The 18,400-nt window shown below is 29.6% G+C and overlaps 1 protein-coding gene across 8 annotated transcripts in view; it reads left to right on the plus strand.

The window, feature by feature from the left end:
- Positions 1-17,855, plus strand: part of LOC106052282 (dmX-like protein 2) — a 53,491-nt gene extending 35,636 nt beyond the window's left edge. For 6 of the 8 annotated variants that reach the window (XM_056045204.1, XM_056045210.1, XM_056045216.1 and 3 more), the window contains 20 exons: positions 43-183; positions 779-957; positions 1,133-1,245; positions 1,566-1,805; positions 3,170-3,336; positions 3,439-3,572; positions 3,704-3,837; positions 4,624-4,819; positions 4,914-5,034; positions 5,490-5,597; positions 6,140-6,264; positions 9,548-9,704; positions 10,273-10,305; positions 12,880-12,940; positions 13,109-13,239; positions 14,135-14,212; positions 14,552-14,696; positions 14,790-14,879; positions 15,277-15,404; positions 15,651-17,855. In XM_056045204.1, the coding sequence (XP_055901179.1) occupies positions 43-183; positions 779-957; positions 1,133-1,245; positions 1,566-1,805; positions 3,170-3,336; positions 3,439-3,572; positions 3,704-3,837; positions 4,624-4,819; positions 4,914-5,034; positions 5,490-5,597; positions 6,140-6,264; positions 9,548-9,704; positions 10,273-10,305; positions 12,880-12,940; positions 13,109-13,239; positions 14,135-14,212; positions 14,552-14,696; positions 14,790-14,879; positions 15,277-15,404; positions 15,651-15,857 (2,688 nt within the window). In that variant the 3' untranslated portion in view covers positions 15,858-17,855. The remainder of the gene's footprint in view (positions 1-42; positions 184-778; positions 958-1,132; positions 1,246-1,565; positions 1,806-3,169; positions 3,337-3,438; positions 3,573-3,703; positions 3,838-4,623; positions 4,820-4,913; positions 5,035-5,489; positions 5,598-6,139; positions 6,265-9,547; positions 9,705-10,272; positions 10,306-12,879; positions 12,941-13,108; positions 13,240-14,134; positions 14,213-14,551; positions 14,697-14,789; positions 14,880-15,276; positions 15,405-15,650) is intronic. The other 2 variants (XM_056045223.1, XM_056045251.1) reach the window with 1 other exon arrangement.
- The last annotated feature ends 545 nt before the right edge of the window (positions 17,856-18,400 follow it).

The raw sequence follows: 18,400 nt of genomic DNA on the forward strand, positions 1-18,400 counted from the left end.
AAAAAAAAAAAAACTAACTAAAATATGTGCACAACTTTACAGGAGCTGCAACAAGAGAAACCACAACAGCAATTGTTGTCTCCTTTACCATTCCCTACAACACTACCATTGCTGTCTGCCAGTATAACCAGCAATAGAAGTGTCATAGCTGACCCAATTCAGTATCTGCAGTGCAGTATACAGGTATTGTTCTTGTTTTTGTATTGCTTATTAAACGTATATTCTTATACATTTATTTTTATATATTTACAAATATAATTGATGTGTAAAACTTTTTTAAAATCAAGTTGTAATTATCTTAAGAGCATGGTATATACATTCTAGTATGTTCAAACATTTATTGAATGAAGAATGTTCAGCTCAATGACCAAGTTGCCCACACTTTTTAGTTCTGGAGGCCATATGAATTTCTGACTTGCAAGTGACAGGGTGCCTCCCCTTAAAAATTGTCATGTATATTGGAACTAAGCCTCATTATGAATTGTGGGCAGAAGTTTTGTTTTCTCACTTCTTTTGTAAAGCATAACTTTCATGATTATAGCATGCTCAGTAGGCTATGGTCCATTCTCTTTTTTTTGGACAAATAGAGGAAGGGATATCTGGGAGAAGGTTTCTGTTCTCCCATTAGGCATTCAGCAAACAAGCCCCTTTGATAGCAGTTTTTGACACTCAGCCACACATCCCAGATAGCAACACATCACAGTTTGTAGGTTTGGCATCACTGAAGTTTATCTATAAAATGTATATAATCTGTTAACTTACATTGATTATTCCAAAGGATCTTTTGCTGGCTGTTGTTGAGATGCCTCTGCCACCGGGGACACAAACTGATATTGGATTTGTCAGCACAATTAGAGATTTGGCTGTGGCTCTTTCTTCATGTATATATCAAAGCTTATGTGATAGTGATTCCTTTAATGTGGATGCTGCTGAAGTTGGAATCGATGGATTTATCAAGTACATTTCTAGGGTTTTAAATTGAATTTTCCTTTCTCTAGAGTTAATTAAAAATAATTCAAGTTTTTGTTAGATTTTAAAAAAGAATTTTTTGCTTTTTATATCAAATAACTTTTGCAAGACTATGCTTTTTTTTTAAAAAGTTCATTTACAAAATTTTTCAAACAATTTTTAGCCCTGAATTTTCATATCCATCAAGTCATTTGATGGCTGGCGTTAAAAGATATCGTCAAAGAAGTTTGAGCAGCATAGAGGAAGTTGTTAATACATCAGCAGCTAAGTGGCCTGGTAATAAATATATTATGATTAACTTACTTTCTACAAATTTTTATTTTGTTTAGTTTAATAGTCTCTCAGATTTACATGACTTGTGTAAGTTACAGATAATTTCATCTAGCTGATTGTGAGAACTGATAGAAATGGGAAATTGTTCAGCTTTATATGTTGCTTTTACTGTATAACAATACACCTTTTTCTTAATGCTCCAAAAATAAGAAATTAAGTAATCTGTTTGTAGTATTATCTTGGCAAACCTTGTGTGGTATGCTTATGCAAGATGTTTGACTGACCTATAAATGTGAGTAGCAGTAAATCATGTCTTCCTTCAGGTGTTCCTTCACTGCAAGTACTTCTAGCCAGAGAGAGAGATGAGGATGCCCCCAAGATTAACGTGATGCTGATTGAGTCCCTGATAGCTGTGTATATGAGCTTGTTGATCTCAGCACTTAGCATGTATGACCCACAGATCATCTACAGACTTGTGGCTAATAAACTTGATGGTAAAACATGGGCAGCCTTGTTTGGTGGCGGAAACAAGACACCAATTAAGACAGACAAAGTTATCCCAAGTAAGTTTTCACATAATATAATTTAAACTGTCTCCTAAAAATTTAGAAATTAATAAAATTTTAATGACAAAGGTAAACAGAAGCTATTATGCACCCTTTGTAAGTCAGTCTTAGTCATTAAGTTAATTAAAAATTCACACCAAAATTGCATCCACATTAATCAGTAAAAAACATCATTATCAATAAAGGAAAAAAAAAAACTTTATTGACTTCTTTTGCAGTTGGTTCCTAGATAATTTATAGGCCATACAGCTATTGAACAATACAAATTTACTTTCTTTTGTTAATGGTTTATCTGTATGTGCATACAATTTGCTTATTTAATATTTATTTTTTTAAACATAACAGCTTTAGAAAGACCTTAACTATATTAAAAATAAAGACAAAAGTAAAACTTAATTTTCTATTAAAAAAAAAAATTTTACTGTCTATGTGAAACTTGGACATTTTTTCTTTATATGTTGTTTTAAAATATTTTTATTATCCATAATAATGCATGCTTTATTTAAAAAGAAGATAGTAAAAATAGCCATTGTAAAAATGGTTAATATCCATAAATAATGCATGCTTTATTTAAAAAGTACATAGTAATAATAGCCATTGTACCTATTTCATTTATAGAAACAGTACACAATCTAAATTTATTATTATTTATTATTTTTTTTTTTATCTCAAATTATTAAAAAACCAGCTAGACTAAACAACACATTAAATCTATTCCTAACAGACCTGTATTAATGGTAGATTATGAAATAATACCTGGACTATCTGACTTTAATATTGTTAAAATATACAGTCAAATAAAAGCAGTAACAATGGAACAAATGCAACCTAACACAATTACATTAAGTTGCATCAGACTTTAAACAAAGATTCTTGTGGAATGGAAACAACTGGAGTGGCACCATTAAAAGGAGAAGATAACTTAACACATAATGAAAATGATAATGAAACTAAAGCTAACATCCTAAATAAATACTTTGGGTCAGCATTCTCAGCCCCAGGAGACAAAGACATATTACTTAATTTGAACCTATTCAACAACATAGGAGATATAGAAGTACAAGAAAATGGATCCAAAAGCAATTATCGAATATAAAACCGAATAAAGTATCTGGACCTGATGGTATTCTGACTAAATTACACAAAGAAATAAGCAATGAGCTAGCACCAGTATTCAAAATACTTTTTCAGGTATCTCTTAACCAGGGCAGAGTACCTAAGGCTTTCAGTTTATGAGATCTAAATATTTTTTTTTTTGTTGAAAAAATATTGAATCATTTTTCTTATTGAAAAAAAAAAAATTAATTTTATTCTCTAGTCTATGATATTTCTTCACATTACTGGTATTGGTATACTTGCAGGACCACAAGAAAAAGTCAGCAAACATATTATGATGTTGAATTTTAAAGTCATGGGGAATGCCAGTGTCTCTTCCAGCTCACCCAATGCCCTGCCTGAAACAAAAGTCTCATATAAAGAAAAGTTTATTGCACCTGAGCTCAGTATGGTCAACTATTTTATGACCAAAGTAAGCCTTCACATTTTTCTTCAATCTTCTCATTAAAATGTGATTTTGTTTGTTAACAGCCACTCCTACATTGAACAGCAATAATAAATTATTTGTTTTCAGCCATTTGTTGCCTCTGCTGATGCCATACTAGACTATGAATCTGATGATTCACTTGGATCTGACGATGAAGTTTTATCTTCTGATGAAGATGAGGATCAAGATGATACAAGTTCCATTAAAAAAAAGAAGTCTTTGTAAGCATGCATTCCCTTCTCTTTGTTAGAAATCAGAAGAGAAACAAAGGACAACAAAATAAAACATTTATTGAAATAAGATTCATTGGTGTTTTAATATTTTGCACTAACTATTGTATTTTTGTCTGTAGGCGTAAGAAAAAAGTAAATACAGAGCATAGTGACCCAAATTCCTACAGTTGGTGTCTCATACGGTACTCTGTGATCAAATCTGTCATCAATAACCTAGCTGTCTTTTTTCCACAAATTGGTACAGAGCTGTCAGGTAAATCTCAAATAGGTCAATTTTTTTTTTTTGAAAAATAAATATATTATAAATTAACTGCAAAATGTGGACACTCATTACATTTACAGTTGCAGCTTTAAACAATTCTAGGAATACACATTATTAATCTAGTCATTTCTATTAATAAAATATTTTAACTCTTTCTCTCCGTAATTATTTTCTTTGTTTCGATAGTATTATTCATTTTGATCTTTTGTATTTCACCATCCTATTTTGATTATACTCAAATAACTTTTTTGTTTCTTATCAGAAAATGTTCTATTTGGTATTAAATTGTAGGAGAAAGCATGCTCTTTTTACACAAAACAACGCCTAAAAACTCCTTTTAATTTAATGGGCGTTAAATCAATGTTGGCATAGTCAGTTAGGAGAGAAAGAGTTAAGTGGTTGACTCTTTAACTAATGCTGTAAAAAGTATACTGTCTAATATTTGCTCATTATCTGAAATTATGGTGGCTTAGTAAAATTCCTTTAGATTGCATTAATCTATGAGGTTTTCAATATCAAGTTTTTTTAATTGGATGTAATTGGATCTAACTATACTAATCAGATAGTTGAACTATGAATCTTTACATCTATATAATGGATATCTCATTACACCATTAGCTTTTTTACGAACTTAAATCCTGTTTGTTGTTTCTAAAGAATGAGTAGACAAATACATTTTAGGTGAACCTTTTTTGTAAAACAGTCAGTTTTGTTTTGTTTTGTTTAATTTTTCTTTTTTGGAATTTTTTTTTTTTAATATTTTTTTGTGTTTTACAGAATTACCTAATGCATCCCCAAATCTTCATGCTGTGATGAAGGTCTTAGAACAATGGGAAGAAATCCTTCAGTCTCAGCTTGATGCATTTGGAGGTGCCCCTGAGAATTACATACCAGGCTTATTTTCTGATCTGAATACAATTCAAGGCAAAAGTAAATATGAAGCATTATTACAGCCTAATAACACACCTTTTGAGTAAGTATTAGACAAAGTATCATTGAAAAAACTGCAGTATTTGTTCAGTTATTTAATTCTGTTATGTAATTATTCTTTGTTCTTTCTCTAAAAGTTCCATCCGGGCCACTTTACCCATCAAAAGATTATGGTTTTACCTTCTTCAGCAAGATAAACTGAAAGACATTTTTATCAGATATGTTTACCGTAAACGAAAGGAACTTGAAGATAGTGAGGTGGGTCTGAATTAAACTATAAAATGTATATAATTGTAGTTATGTAGTTTTATATCCAGACATCTGTACTAGAACAGTGATCAACTTTTGACTTTTTAGTGATGTTATTTAAGTATTTTAGTATATATCTATATCTGTCTATTTAAATTTTTATTTGTTTGTTTGGCTTTAACTTAATTTAACTCTTTCTGTTTCCTGATCTTTACTGTCGTCATTTTTAAAACAGTGTTTGGGGATATTGATGTTGCCTCCTTGATATACAATATTATATATGTATAATTCTTGTATTTTATCATCGCTTTTTTATTAAGGGTTGATACTAATTACTTTGATAACTCTTTTGTCCCACTGGCAAAATGTGGTCTTTTTTTAAGCCTCGGTTGATAAACTCAAGTATCTATCAATTTATTTTCTAAGAAAATGTTTTCAAGACCAAGCATACTATTTTTCTTTAGATGGGATCAATGAGAACATCTAGCAGTGACTATGAACATCAAGTGAAAGAACCAATGAAAATTATCCACAAAGAGCAGGACATAATTACTTCTTTTGCTATCAACCAAGTGAGATTTCATATTTCCTTTAATTAGTTTTTGAAAAAAATTTTAAGATACTAGACAATATTTGTCTCTAATGCCGTGGAGTTCTTTGAATTTATAGACTCTTTATTATTTTTTTTAATATAATCAGTTTTGATTTTTTAAATTAAGATAATTTTTTATTATCATAACACTATGTTATGATAGAGGATAATATTGGTATTGCATCCTGCCTGTGGGTTCATGACTCCTCCCCCGAACTCCCAAAGGAACTATGCGAGTCAGTAATTTCTCTTTTTTTTTTTTCTCTGAGAAATGAGAAGCATAAATTAAATAGAATCTGAACTGAGATTATATCGAGTCTAGTATCAAAATATCAGCCATCTAGGATCACATCAGGAAAATATGTCAGTCAAGTCAATGGCTACTACTTCCACTGTAAAAGAAAAAGCTTTGGAAAACTTTTTTTTTTATTTCAATTGAGAATAAAGAACAATAGAAAAACCTGAATGATTTGTTTTTATGTAGTAAATAATCTGAATTCAAAATGCTCTTTTTCTTAACAGGCTAATAATAAATTGATAACATTGTCAACTCAAAAAGAGATAGTAGAATTAGACATTGGCTATCTACTTCATCCCCCTGTTTGGTTAGAAGATGAAAATGAATATGATATAGAAATGTTGAGAAAGTAAGTTGAACATAGTGTTGCTACTTTAGATGTTTTTTTGTGTGTCTTATCATTTTTAAACTTGTTTATTTCTTTATTTAATGAAAAGTTGGCCTTTAAATGTCCCATAAGTCTCACTGAACCCCCAAATTTTTAAATATTTTTTTTAACTGGGTAGCCTTTCAGTGTTCACTATTCTTTAGAAGCATGCCATATGTAAAGTTTGACTGTTACATGCTATTGGAGTAGTGTTATGGGTTATATTCTATTATTCAAACAACTATCAAAGTATTTTAAGATAGGGATAAAGCTAAAAAAAAATATTTAAATTTGGCATTTAAGAATGACAAACTGTTACATCAAAAAATATTACATGACTATTTTCATATCCTTAAGTTTGTAAGTGATTCTAATTAGTACAATAACAAACATATTTTTAGATTATTATTTATAAATATGGCTTTTTTCTGATGTTTATTATTATTATTATAAGTTTTCATTTAGTTAGAAAATGCAAAGGAAAAAAAAATATTTTAAAATTTGTCTATCTAACCTTACATTCACACTGACACAAACCAGTCACTTGGTGAAAATGTAAATTTTGAGAAAAAAATAGAAGGAGATATTCATTATGAGCAATTTAGATCTATTAAATAGACATTATTTTTCCCAGTAAAAAAAAACAAGATCTTGTTTAACAATTTGGACAAAGTAATAGCTTGGCAAAAGAGTCGAAAAAATGACTTTCAAACTAAATATTTATTGGCTAAGTGACTAACTTTAACAGGCACTGACACATATCTATGCTTGTAATATTAACTTTCAAGAGTTCATTTATCTGTATTATTTACTTTGGCTTATCCATTTTGTTTCCTCAATGTCATTTGTTGGTGCCCATTAGAATATTGTAAGTAATTTTCTATCGTTTTCATTTTGATCTATCTCTTGGATATAGCTTATGCTCTTGTTTGTTAAATGTTAATACATTCTTAGTAGTTCTCACTCCTTTTAAATTAGATCAATTTTTTTTTCCTCAAATTTGTTTGTGGTGATCATTGAGCATTATCATTATATTGAATGCTTATTTGTACCATATAGTTCTTCTTGTTTTTGACACATATATATGGTTCTCTTTTAATTAACCAACTCAATAACGGCTAGGGAATCCATCTTTAACAATTTTGATCTTAAATTAAATATATAGCCTAAATCTTGCTATGACTTAAAGTCCTGTTTTTTATATTTAGATTTCTTTTTAACAATGTATTAGTAATTTTTTTACAGTATTGAAATCGTATATCCATTTTCTAAAAAATTCTTTTTTTTTTCATTCATTTAAATCTTTAATGTATGATCACCATTCTATTTTTGCATTATTCGAAATGTTATTTATTTTTCTGTTTAGCAATTATTTATTAGAAATTTCTTTTGAATTAAATCATGATCAAGTAAAAAATATTTTTAAAATACATAAAATACTTCTTAAAAACAAAAAATTATATTGTGTGAAATGGCATCTATCATTTTGATACAGTCATGTAATTAATTTTTAATAGATCTAAGCCAACAATAATAAAATTGTGTAATAAAATTGTGTGATTGGAAATACTTTTATTGTTTTAGTTTCGCACAACTCTCATGCTTATAGAATGATCATTGATTGGGCCTATTGGTGGGGGGGGGGGGGGGGGGGCATGCTGCTTTTTCAAATGCTATTTTTTAAAATGCTGCTTAAGTCTGAATTCAAACTTAGGGTCTCAAACCTCCATGATGGTATTACAGATACTTATAAAAAGTTTTTTTTAACATCCAAAAATAATCTATGGTTTAAAATTTTTAGCAAATGATCTAGTTGATGCTTATCTCTCCTTAGCTTAGTACATTTCTATATAAAACAAAATTAATTCATAACTACAAATTGATTTAATTGGTCAATTATTTTATTGATTCATGTGTTGTTATCGTCAATGAATAATTGTGCAAGGTTTTCAACTTAATTCGAGAATTGGAATTTGGAGAAATAACAAATATAGGATTCCACCCAGACAGATAACAAAAAATTCTTTTTTAAAAACTAGCTTCTATTGGGTGTAGGAGAGCACCTTTCAGTCGCTGTCATATATCTCAATATCCAAGTTTTATCTCCGCTTCTTCATCAAACAAAATTAATTAATTATGACTAATTGATTAATAATTGATTAATTTTTTTTATTGATTTATGTGTTGTCATTGACAATGAATTATTGTGCAAAGTTTCAACTTGATCCAAGAATGGGAAGTGGGAGAAATAAATTGTAAAAGAATCTACTGAGACAGACAGATGGAGCTATGTAAAAAATAAAGTCAAACTTTATTACATCATCATCAGCATCAAACATTATTGAATTTTATTACATTTTACATTTTCTATCAAATCTATCTGTCTGGTCCCAGCAGTTGAATAGTTTTTTTTGTTTTTTTTTCATTTAGTTATAAGAATCTTATTTAGTTTAAATATTGGTAAAAGTTTATTTCTAAGGCTTATTCTTAAAAAAAAGTACAAATTCAGGTTTTGAAACATTTAACCTAATAAAGATATTTTTGGTGTGCTGTACACAGCACACAATGACCTACTGTCTATACTTTCCTGCTGTACAGTTGAGTTAAATTTTATGCACGATGGTTGAGATAAAGAATGGTTTTCTATGCTACTGTTTTCCCTAAAATAAACATTACTTATAACTTTGATAGTAAACTACCTTCATTATTAATTTCACAATATTATTCCCCAGTTATATCAGTTAAAAAATGAAGTTTTTTTTTTTTTTTGTTTTTTTAATAAATATTAATTCATGCTAACAGGCAGTGGGAACATATCAGACCCAAGGTAATTGTAATGCAATAGGATACTCACTGAGTTTCAGTTTTTTAAGAAGTGTCTTATAATGTAAAGATGACTTATAGAGCAAGCTTTCCTTTTTGTTTTGAATATTTAAGATTTAGTTAATATTTTATTTTAATTATTAAGACATTAATAGTATGAGTTTATTCTCCCATTGATCTACTTAATAGAAAAGCTGAAATATATTAAACATATTATGTATGCATAATAAAGTCTGAGATAACAAGGTTTGACTATATCTTTTAATTTCATTTTATGCATTGCTGAGTTTGTTTGTTTTTTAATAAAGTACCCTAATAATAATTTCCTTTTAATAAGAGAAAAAAACTCTATACATTTGTATATTGGGGATAAATTTAAATAACCATTAATTTTTATTTTTTAAATGATTAAATAGTAATTATCCTCTCTCTAAATCCCTAGCCCCAACCCTGGACCTGAGAATCCAGAGTTTCTGGTTGTTCAGACCCCAATGGACACCATACAACCATCAAGTGGTGGTCAGACACCTAGTACATCCTACATGCCTTCACCAAGCTCTAGTCAGTTCAATTTACAAACTGGAAGAGGATCCACTGTGGTGAGTCTCCCAATGTTAGCTTTTATTTTTAAAACTTTGTCATTTCATTTTATTTTTTTTTCCCTTAACTCCTTTGAGTTCTACATAAGACATTGAAATCTGCTGCAGAAATTTTCTGTTAATTTTTCTCCTAGAATTTTGCTTATACAGCTAGAAGTTTCTGATCTCTTTCTGAGCCTTCTTTCAGTTATTTTAAAATGTCACTGATTAAATATATCTACTACAATGATTGGTTTTTGCATCCAAGGAACTTGGAGCTGTTTTTCTTTTCTAAAATGAGTATGTAACTTTTTATTTGTGTTAAATAGTTCAAACAACCTATACATATTTTTTTTTATTGATTTGACTAAAAAAAATGCTTCCTGGTAAAAAAAAAAAAGTAATAATAATAACTGAAAATCTTAAAACAATAAAAATAAGGGAAATATATATGTTGTTTAAAATGCTTTTTTTTTCATCTGTTTGCTGCTCTTAAATAATCTCTTCTACTTTTTATTTTCTTTGAAACAAAAAGGGAATTAAGATAGTTAGGAATTATTTTTAGTACTAATCTTATCTCCCTTTTCAGCCTATATTTCAGGCTAGAACTCATTCAAAAACGGTGAGACAGTATAATGAATTACACAATTTTTTAAAATTAATCTTTTGTTTTTTATGCAACATTTTTTACAACTTTGTATCTATCAATCCCTCTGCTTGATCCCCAACTTTTATTTGAACCCTAATTATAATTGAAAGAAAAAGGGGTTTAGAACTGACTTTAATTTCATAAAATAATATGAAATGTAACTGTGGTTTGATAGGAACTTATATTATGGTTAATAAACATGCATTCTATATTGCATCAGTACACATACTTTGCTTACTTTATTCCTATTATCTGTGCTTTTGTTTTATATAATATTGATTTATTTTATTTGTACATTTAAACAAGTAATATTATGCATGACATGGCTTCATAAAGAATGTTTGGTACTATTTATTTGAAATAATAATGCAACATTACTGCCCTATTTCAAACCAAATTGTAAAGACAACTATGTCCAGCAATCCTTGACTTTGTTGTACTGTTGTTTGGTCATTCAAAAATTTGGTCATTATTGTTGTGCATTTTATGTTCTCAACAATTATATTTTGAGTCACATTCTTTTTTTTCCCACTTAACTTAAAACAAAATCCTAAATGTGTTCTTCTACTTTTGAAACTCTTTTTCTTCAACTGCTATGCATTGGGTATCAGGTGAAAAGTTTCAGTAGTTTAGGTGTTAACAATCCTATGTACAATCACTGTATATTAGATCAGAGTAGACGATTGTTGAAACTGGTAAGTCTTAGGACTCTCTCAATGCTTGTTTACTCTCAGTATTTGAGCATTCATATTATGTTCTCTGTAACACATTACAATAGCCAGAGTTTATTTATCTAGTCTTTGGTTAACTAGTGTTTTGTGTTTTTAGTTTTATATAACCAAGTCCATGCAAGCATTGCATTAATCAAGTTTTTATATAGAATCTAGTACTAACATCTGATATTTGTGTTGATCATTCTGTGCACATTTATTTTGTGCACACTAGTTCATTTGAGTTTGAATATCAATTCAGTATAATGATAAAGATTATCTAATTAATTAGTTAGACATGCACAAAATGCGGTTACTGAGGTAGATTCAAACTGTGATGCTAGCACTTCCAATTCTAACTAAAAATTTAAAAAATGATACAATTTTAAAATATTACATTCCTTACTGAAGTTCTTGTTTATTTTGCAAATTGAATGATTGTGCTTACACCTAAATAATTTACAAAAAGGATGTGGAAGATAAAGCTCATATTTCAGACATCTAGCTATTGCATATCTTTAAAAAAATGCAATCCTTTTTTTTTTTTAAATTGACCTAGCAATAACAAAACAGTGAGAAAAAATTTACCAACAAATTTGTGAACTAAAGCTATACATTAGTCAGCTGTAGTATATCAATTTATCCATAGAAAAAAAAATTCTGGTCATTATTATCCTTATGCTTTGTCACTGTGCAAAGAAGTTTGTTTTAAATGTGCATTACTAGTCATTTATTTCAGCACACTTTTGCAAACATTATTGTTCTAGTACTTTAGTCTAGAGCATCTGTGTCAATTTTATATATTAAAAAGCTTCTACATCAGTTTTAATTGTGTGTAATTGGTTTGTTAATTAATGGTCATATTTCTCACATTTCAATCAACTGTCAAAAGTCTTTTCTTTGTAATGCAATTAGAGAAGTTCATAATTAATGGTAATAAGTTGTGTTGTGTGTAGGGGAGTAGTGCAAGCTAAATGTTCTTTTTTATTTGTTTGTTTTTATTTCTCTTTTATTCTAGAAGTTATAAGCCTGTGTCTTTTGTTGTTGTTTTTTTTAAGCATAAAGGACTTACATTTTTTTATAGAGCAATCCAAATGTCATTTGATGATAATTTTGTTAAATGTTTCCTTGCAATTGTCAAGCCTTATATTAGCTGTACTATCTTTATGCATTAAACATTAAAAAAAAACATGTCAAAAGTTAAATGAAGATAGTTGATATGGATTTTAATTAGCAATGTACCACTAAAAATATACTTATACATGCGTGTCTGTAGTGTTGGTTTTTGTGTGTGTGTTAATCTTCTAATCTGTTATGATATTAGTGTATAAGTTGAAGTCATTACCTTCTAAACTATTCTTATTATTCAGATGTACCGGTATCTTTAGTTTTCAGGGTTTACAGAATTATGGTTTACATTGAAATATTTTGGCTATAATGTGTAATTCTATTAGGAAATATTACCAATGTATCCAACATTTAACTTTAGTTTAATACATTGTTATGGAAGCATGAACATTCCCTCCCCCCCCCCCCAACCTAGGCTGCCTTCATGCATATCCAGATATTCATTAGATGGGATCATGTCTTTTAGAAACTAAATTTCGAATTTCAATAGACTCAGGTTTATTACTTTTTAATATTTTGTTTAAAGTTGTAATTACAGTATTTATCAGTATGCATTAGTTTTGGTGGGCAATATTTTCCAAATAGATTACATTAATTTTGGTATGAACTATTCATCAAATTAACTACATTAATTAGGGGAAAGAGAAATGTAATTTTTATTACACTAGAAACAAAACTTTGATAAAGATGCAATCTCTCTGTACTACAGATTACAAGAAGACCTGTGATGGGTGTCAGACGTATTGGATCACACCCAACATTGCCTCATTGTGAGTTACAAACTGTTTCTCTATCTAAACTGATCAGTTCTATCTGCTACTATTCACAAGCCTACTTATTATGATGTTCGTTGCTTTTGAAAACTTTTGTTCCCATGTCATCTCTATTCCTTTTTATTCTTAACTTTTTGTGACAAATGAACTTTTTTTTTAACTTAGATCTTACTGGTGGTGCTGATGGTGCTGTAAAGTTATGGGAGTGGGGACATAACCAGCCCCTAGCAACTTTAAGACAATCTGGATCTTTCCCTAAAGTGACTAAAGTTCTTTTTAATGCACAGGGTAATAAGGTGAGATAGTTTTTAAATTACTTTTTTTTTTTTAATACCATTCCACAGTCACTAGTGTGCTATTGTTTAGTGTGGTTTTTTTTTACGAAGGTTATATCAACTCACTCTGTCTGGTAAAAAGTTTGTACACATATTTCTCCCACACCCAATCTCAGATACAGCTGAAATTTTGCACAATTATTTCTTTTACCTGACAACAGAAGAATCAATTTTAAAAATTAACCAATTTGTTAATTACCTATTGGTAATCAATTATTTTGTTTGGTATTTGTAAACAAGGGAAAGAAATTGTATGTGACAGGTGGTGGTATAAGCTGAACTAGTCCTCTTAATAGGTCGCTGCTGTAAAGTAAGTTTGAATCAAACAATAGATAACCATACAATCTTCTATTTTCATTCACACCTCACTAGCAGAGTGGTTAGAATGTCAGCTTGAGTCAAGAGTTTGAATTCAGGTTGTTCCCCTTTTTTTTTTTTTAAATGCGTTTAAAAAAACAATTACGGTAAAATTCACCCCTTTTCTTCGCGCCCCCCCCCCCTTCCCCCATCCTCCTTTTCCCATTTTCCAAACTGGTCCAGATAAGTGATTGGATCATAGCATATTGAGAAAGCTAAAAGCATGAAGCAAAAACAATAGGTAAAAATATTTCTAATCATACAGACTTATTGTTGTTGGTCTAGATATATTAAAAATTCTGTTGCATTACAACTAATTCATTACAACTACACTTCATATAAGCTTTGTTTTTTTTTTGTTTTTTAAAGTATTTTTTACGTTGTTTTTTTTTTTCCACTATCACTAGTTTGCTGTTGTATAGTGAACAACACAGTCATTAGTTTGCTATTGTTTAATGGTTTTTATCTGTTCCTTTTATATTTTTCTTATATTTCCTAGTGCTGTGTAAGTGATGTTGAGGGAAGCATAGCTCTGTGGCAAGTTGGACTAGGCAGTAACCATAGTAAGCCAATTATGGTGAGTTTTAGGATGATATTCATGATAGTTTTATTGAAATAAAGTCAATATGAAGTATTATCTCCAGATTTACTATATTTAATTTAATAGCTGTATCTAGTTTGTTTTTTTTACTTTCCTTCCTACTTTGAATATCTTGAGATCTAAGTGACACGCATAATGAAAAGTCAGTAGTACTTTTTATCTATATAAATATTGACAAACACACACATGCATCATAGGTACATATATTCAAGTAATTTGGATTTGAATAGTGAAAAGCTTTAATTTTTCTCCGTTTTGAGCACCTGTTACCTTATATTTAAATTTTTTTTATTTCCACTTGTTTTTGGCTTTCAGGGACTGCAGTGTCATAACAAAACTACAAGTGACTTCCAGTTTGTTGGCTCATCAAGTTTGATAGCAACTGCAGGCCAGTCATCAGAACATAAAAATGTGTGTATATGGGACACATTGCTACCTCAGAGGAGTTCTTTAGTGCATGGTGAGTACTTGGTACTTTCTATTTTTTAAATTTGGTTTACACTCACAGTTAGCTGATCTAGTATTTCAACTTTGCTTCTTTGGTTATTGACAGCATTCCAGTGTCATGAACAAGGAAGTCCTGCTGTTGTCTATGCTTCACGTCAACACTTGCTCATTAGTGGAGGAAGAAAGGGAGAAATCTGTATCCTTTAAACTATGGTGGGAAGCGTGGTCGAGAGGCCAAGTGCGCTTGAACTTGGCTTGGCTACCTAGAAGGGGGCTCGAGGTTCGACACCCGACTCGGGCAGAGTTGTGTTTACTGAGCGCCCAAAGGCAGCACGGAAAACCAACTCCTAGATACCCCCTCCCCCCCACCGGTCCACAAATGAGATTGGACCAAAAGCGCTCTGAGCATGCTATAAGCATGAAAGTAGCGCTATATAAAAGCTATAATAATAATAATAATAATAATATTGAAAGATGTGGGGTCTTTTGAATTAACTAAAAGTGTTGATGTTTTGTTTTTTTTTAACAATACTGCATTTGGTTTTTTGTATTTTTTTTTTGTTGGTTCTGTTCTTCTTTAACTCTTAAATCAGGTATATTTGATTTACGTCAGCGTGTACTTAAGCATACATTCCAAGCTCATGAAGCTCCAATCAAGTGTCTAGCTATTGACCCTGATGAAGATTATTTTATAACTGGTTCAGCAGATGGAGACATCAAGGTATATGTTTCTTTTTTTAATGTAAATAAGTTGTTGGAACATTTAAAAACTCAGCATAGTGCTTATAAGCTAATGGCAAATCCAGTATTTTCCAATGTCAGTTGTTTAGTCAGTTCTCTATCATCCTATTGAAATTGGGAAAAAGGGGGTCCTTGATCCTTGAGACAAATAGAGGCCACATTCTTCAATTAACTTTTTTTTTTTTCATGTTGCTAAAAGATCATTTAATTTTACTGTCACAAATAGGTTTGGGGTCTAAAGATTCATCAGCTGATCTTCTCATTTCCCATGGAACACAGCAAGAACACATTTTTCAAGAATGTCGGCTCAACCTCAGGTGTAGCCCAGGTTCATGTGGGCCCACTGAATCATCTGTTCTCGTGTGGTGTTGATGGGTCCATGAAGTTCAGACAGTTACCTGAACGTGAACTAGTAGTGCATCACTGGGCCTAAGTGAAAAAACAAATTATGTATAAATACAATTTTTAAAAATAAATCAATGTAAGCAGTGTTGAGCACTTAATTAGCATTGTGCCTACAATCATATTTTTAGAGCTAATGATATCACCTATGCAATCATTTTGGCTTAAAGTTTAAAAAAACAAAAAAGACTATGGTAGATTAAATAAATATGATTATATGAAAGCATAAAGATTTTCAGGCCAAATAAAAATTAGAACATAGTTTCTTTCCTAAATTAAAATGAAATTTCTTATTTTTAAATCTAAATTGTAGTTGATTTTTATTATTTGTGTTCTAAACCTGTGCAATATTTCATTGTCAATATGTTCATAGACCTATGTGTGTTAATTGAAGTTCACTGGATGTTGAGTTCATTTTAACATTTGTTATAATGATTTTCAACATTTTTGTTTTGAAACTTTCCTCTTCATACTAATCTGTTCAGCATTGAAATCTGCTTCTCTTTTAAACAAAAATAGCTCTTTTAATTATCTGGATTATATTAATTGGAGCTTATTCTTTAGTCATGTAGATTAACTTGGATTTGTGGCATTGTCTGATTAGACATGGATTTTGTAGAAAGTTACCATGTACGTAAGTATTAAGAAATAAATGATTTTAAAAAACTTGTGAGGCAATAAAGAGTGTGCTGCTTGGCATAATTAGAGTTTCTAGCACTGTCTAGAATGTCTAATCATAATTGTAATATATTTAGGTCAGTGCTACAGCTTAATAAAATTTACCAGTAGACCTGCTTTCTAAGTATTGTGCTATTGATTTTTTTAAAATGTTTCCTAACACATAATGTTAATGTATAATTTTTTCTCACCTTTCTTCCTTTTTATCTATCTTTTTTTTTTTGTTATTTATTTATCTTTTCTGGTGTATGGTAAGTACCTTATGCCTATAAGAAAAATCTTTAACTTTCATAACTTTAGGCCTATTGTAACTTCTTGGTTGTGAGTCCAGTCATTGAAATGTTTTGTCTGAAAAGATTTTAAATAAATATTTTTAAACTTTGAACTATTAAAAGAAGCACTCTTACTCATCAATAGATTGCAGAAATGAAATAATGTGTGTTGTAAGAAAAACATTTTAATGACAAAATGAAACCACTTAGCGTAAATTAAAAAATTATGTGGAGCATTTAATAAAATATATATATAAATATATATTTTAAATAAGTGTTCAATTGCATGTTTTTGAATGTCTGACTAGAAATAAAATATATAAAAGTATTGTTTTTGAACTGCTAACATTGTTTTTGTTTGTTATTGTTTTGCATTGCTCTGTATTGCAAAATGCACAGTTTGTTAAGCTAGACACAGAATGTCAAATTAAATAGAGAATACAATTAAAAAAAGAGAGACATATTTAACAGACATAAAAATTAAATGTGATAGTTGCACTAATGTGATAAGAATGAAGTTGGGTAAAGCTAATTTAACTTTCTGTAGTTCATCCAACTGTAACTTTAAAAGTAATATGTCCCTTGTCATATCATGTTCTTCTATTCTACTGCTTGTTTCATGCTTGATTAAAATACAGTTAGGCAACCTTAGCTTAAAAATAGTTTTATCCCAATGCTTGTTAAGTCGAATCACTCAGAAATGTTTGCTGACCTCAAGAAATTCATTGAACATGTACATTCTGGGTTTAATGAGGCCATCTCCAGTCATTTCATTTGAGAAGGTTTGACTGTATAAATGGATTTTTTTTTCTCCATCTTCATATTTGATACTAAATATATACAAATATGTAATTGGACTTATTTATTTGTAAATCACTGATTTTGTACAAAAACAAAATTATAGTTTATTTTTAATGTACATACAATTATTTCAAATTTTGTTCATGTCATTGTAATTTTTGTTTACTTGCTATTTTAATTTCATTTCTTCTTCAAAGTCAGTTCATAGTCAAATAAAATTCAAACAAGTTTGTATGATTTAAGTTTTGACCCTCATAATACTTTTTTTTTTTTTTTTTTTTTTTTGGAGGTGGGGGGGGGGGGGGCTTGTCTTAAAAAATTAGTTTTATTCTTAAAAAGAGATATTCTAAATAAATTTGTTTTGGAAATTGAGTCGAGCATTGAATTACATTAACCATCAAGAGATAAAGAGTATTTTTACTGGAAATACAAAGTTTTTCATTCTATGACCATAATTGATGATTTTGAGCTAACACTTTGACTTTGAAAAAAAAAACAACCTTCATATCTCCATTGAACACTTTCTGTTTGGCTTGATTTGATTTGCCATCTACTAACAACAATCTAACAAGATGACATATTGGTAGATCAGTTGATGAAGGTGCATAGTCTGAAATGTTATCTAAGCTTTTTTGTAAAACTGTTTCCAAAATGAGAAAACTTAAATACTCCCCAATCTGTGATTATTCCTGTTTCACCTGTTCTAATAATAAATCATATCCTTTTTTTTTTTAAACATAAGAAAACAATTTTAAACCAGGTTGCAGATCCAATTTTGTTAGGAAGCAAAAAAAAGTGTCTTAAAATATACAACTGACACAAT

This window comes from Biomphalaria glabrata, chromosome 1, assembly GCF_947242115.1.
Source record: "Biomphalaria glabrata chromosome 1, xgBioGlab47.1, whole genome shotgun sequence".
NCBI classification, from domain to species: domain Eukaryota; kingdom Metazoa; phylum Mollusca; class Gastropoda; family Planorbidae; genus Biomphalaria; species Biomphalaria glabrata.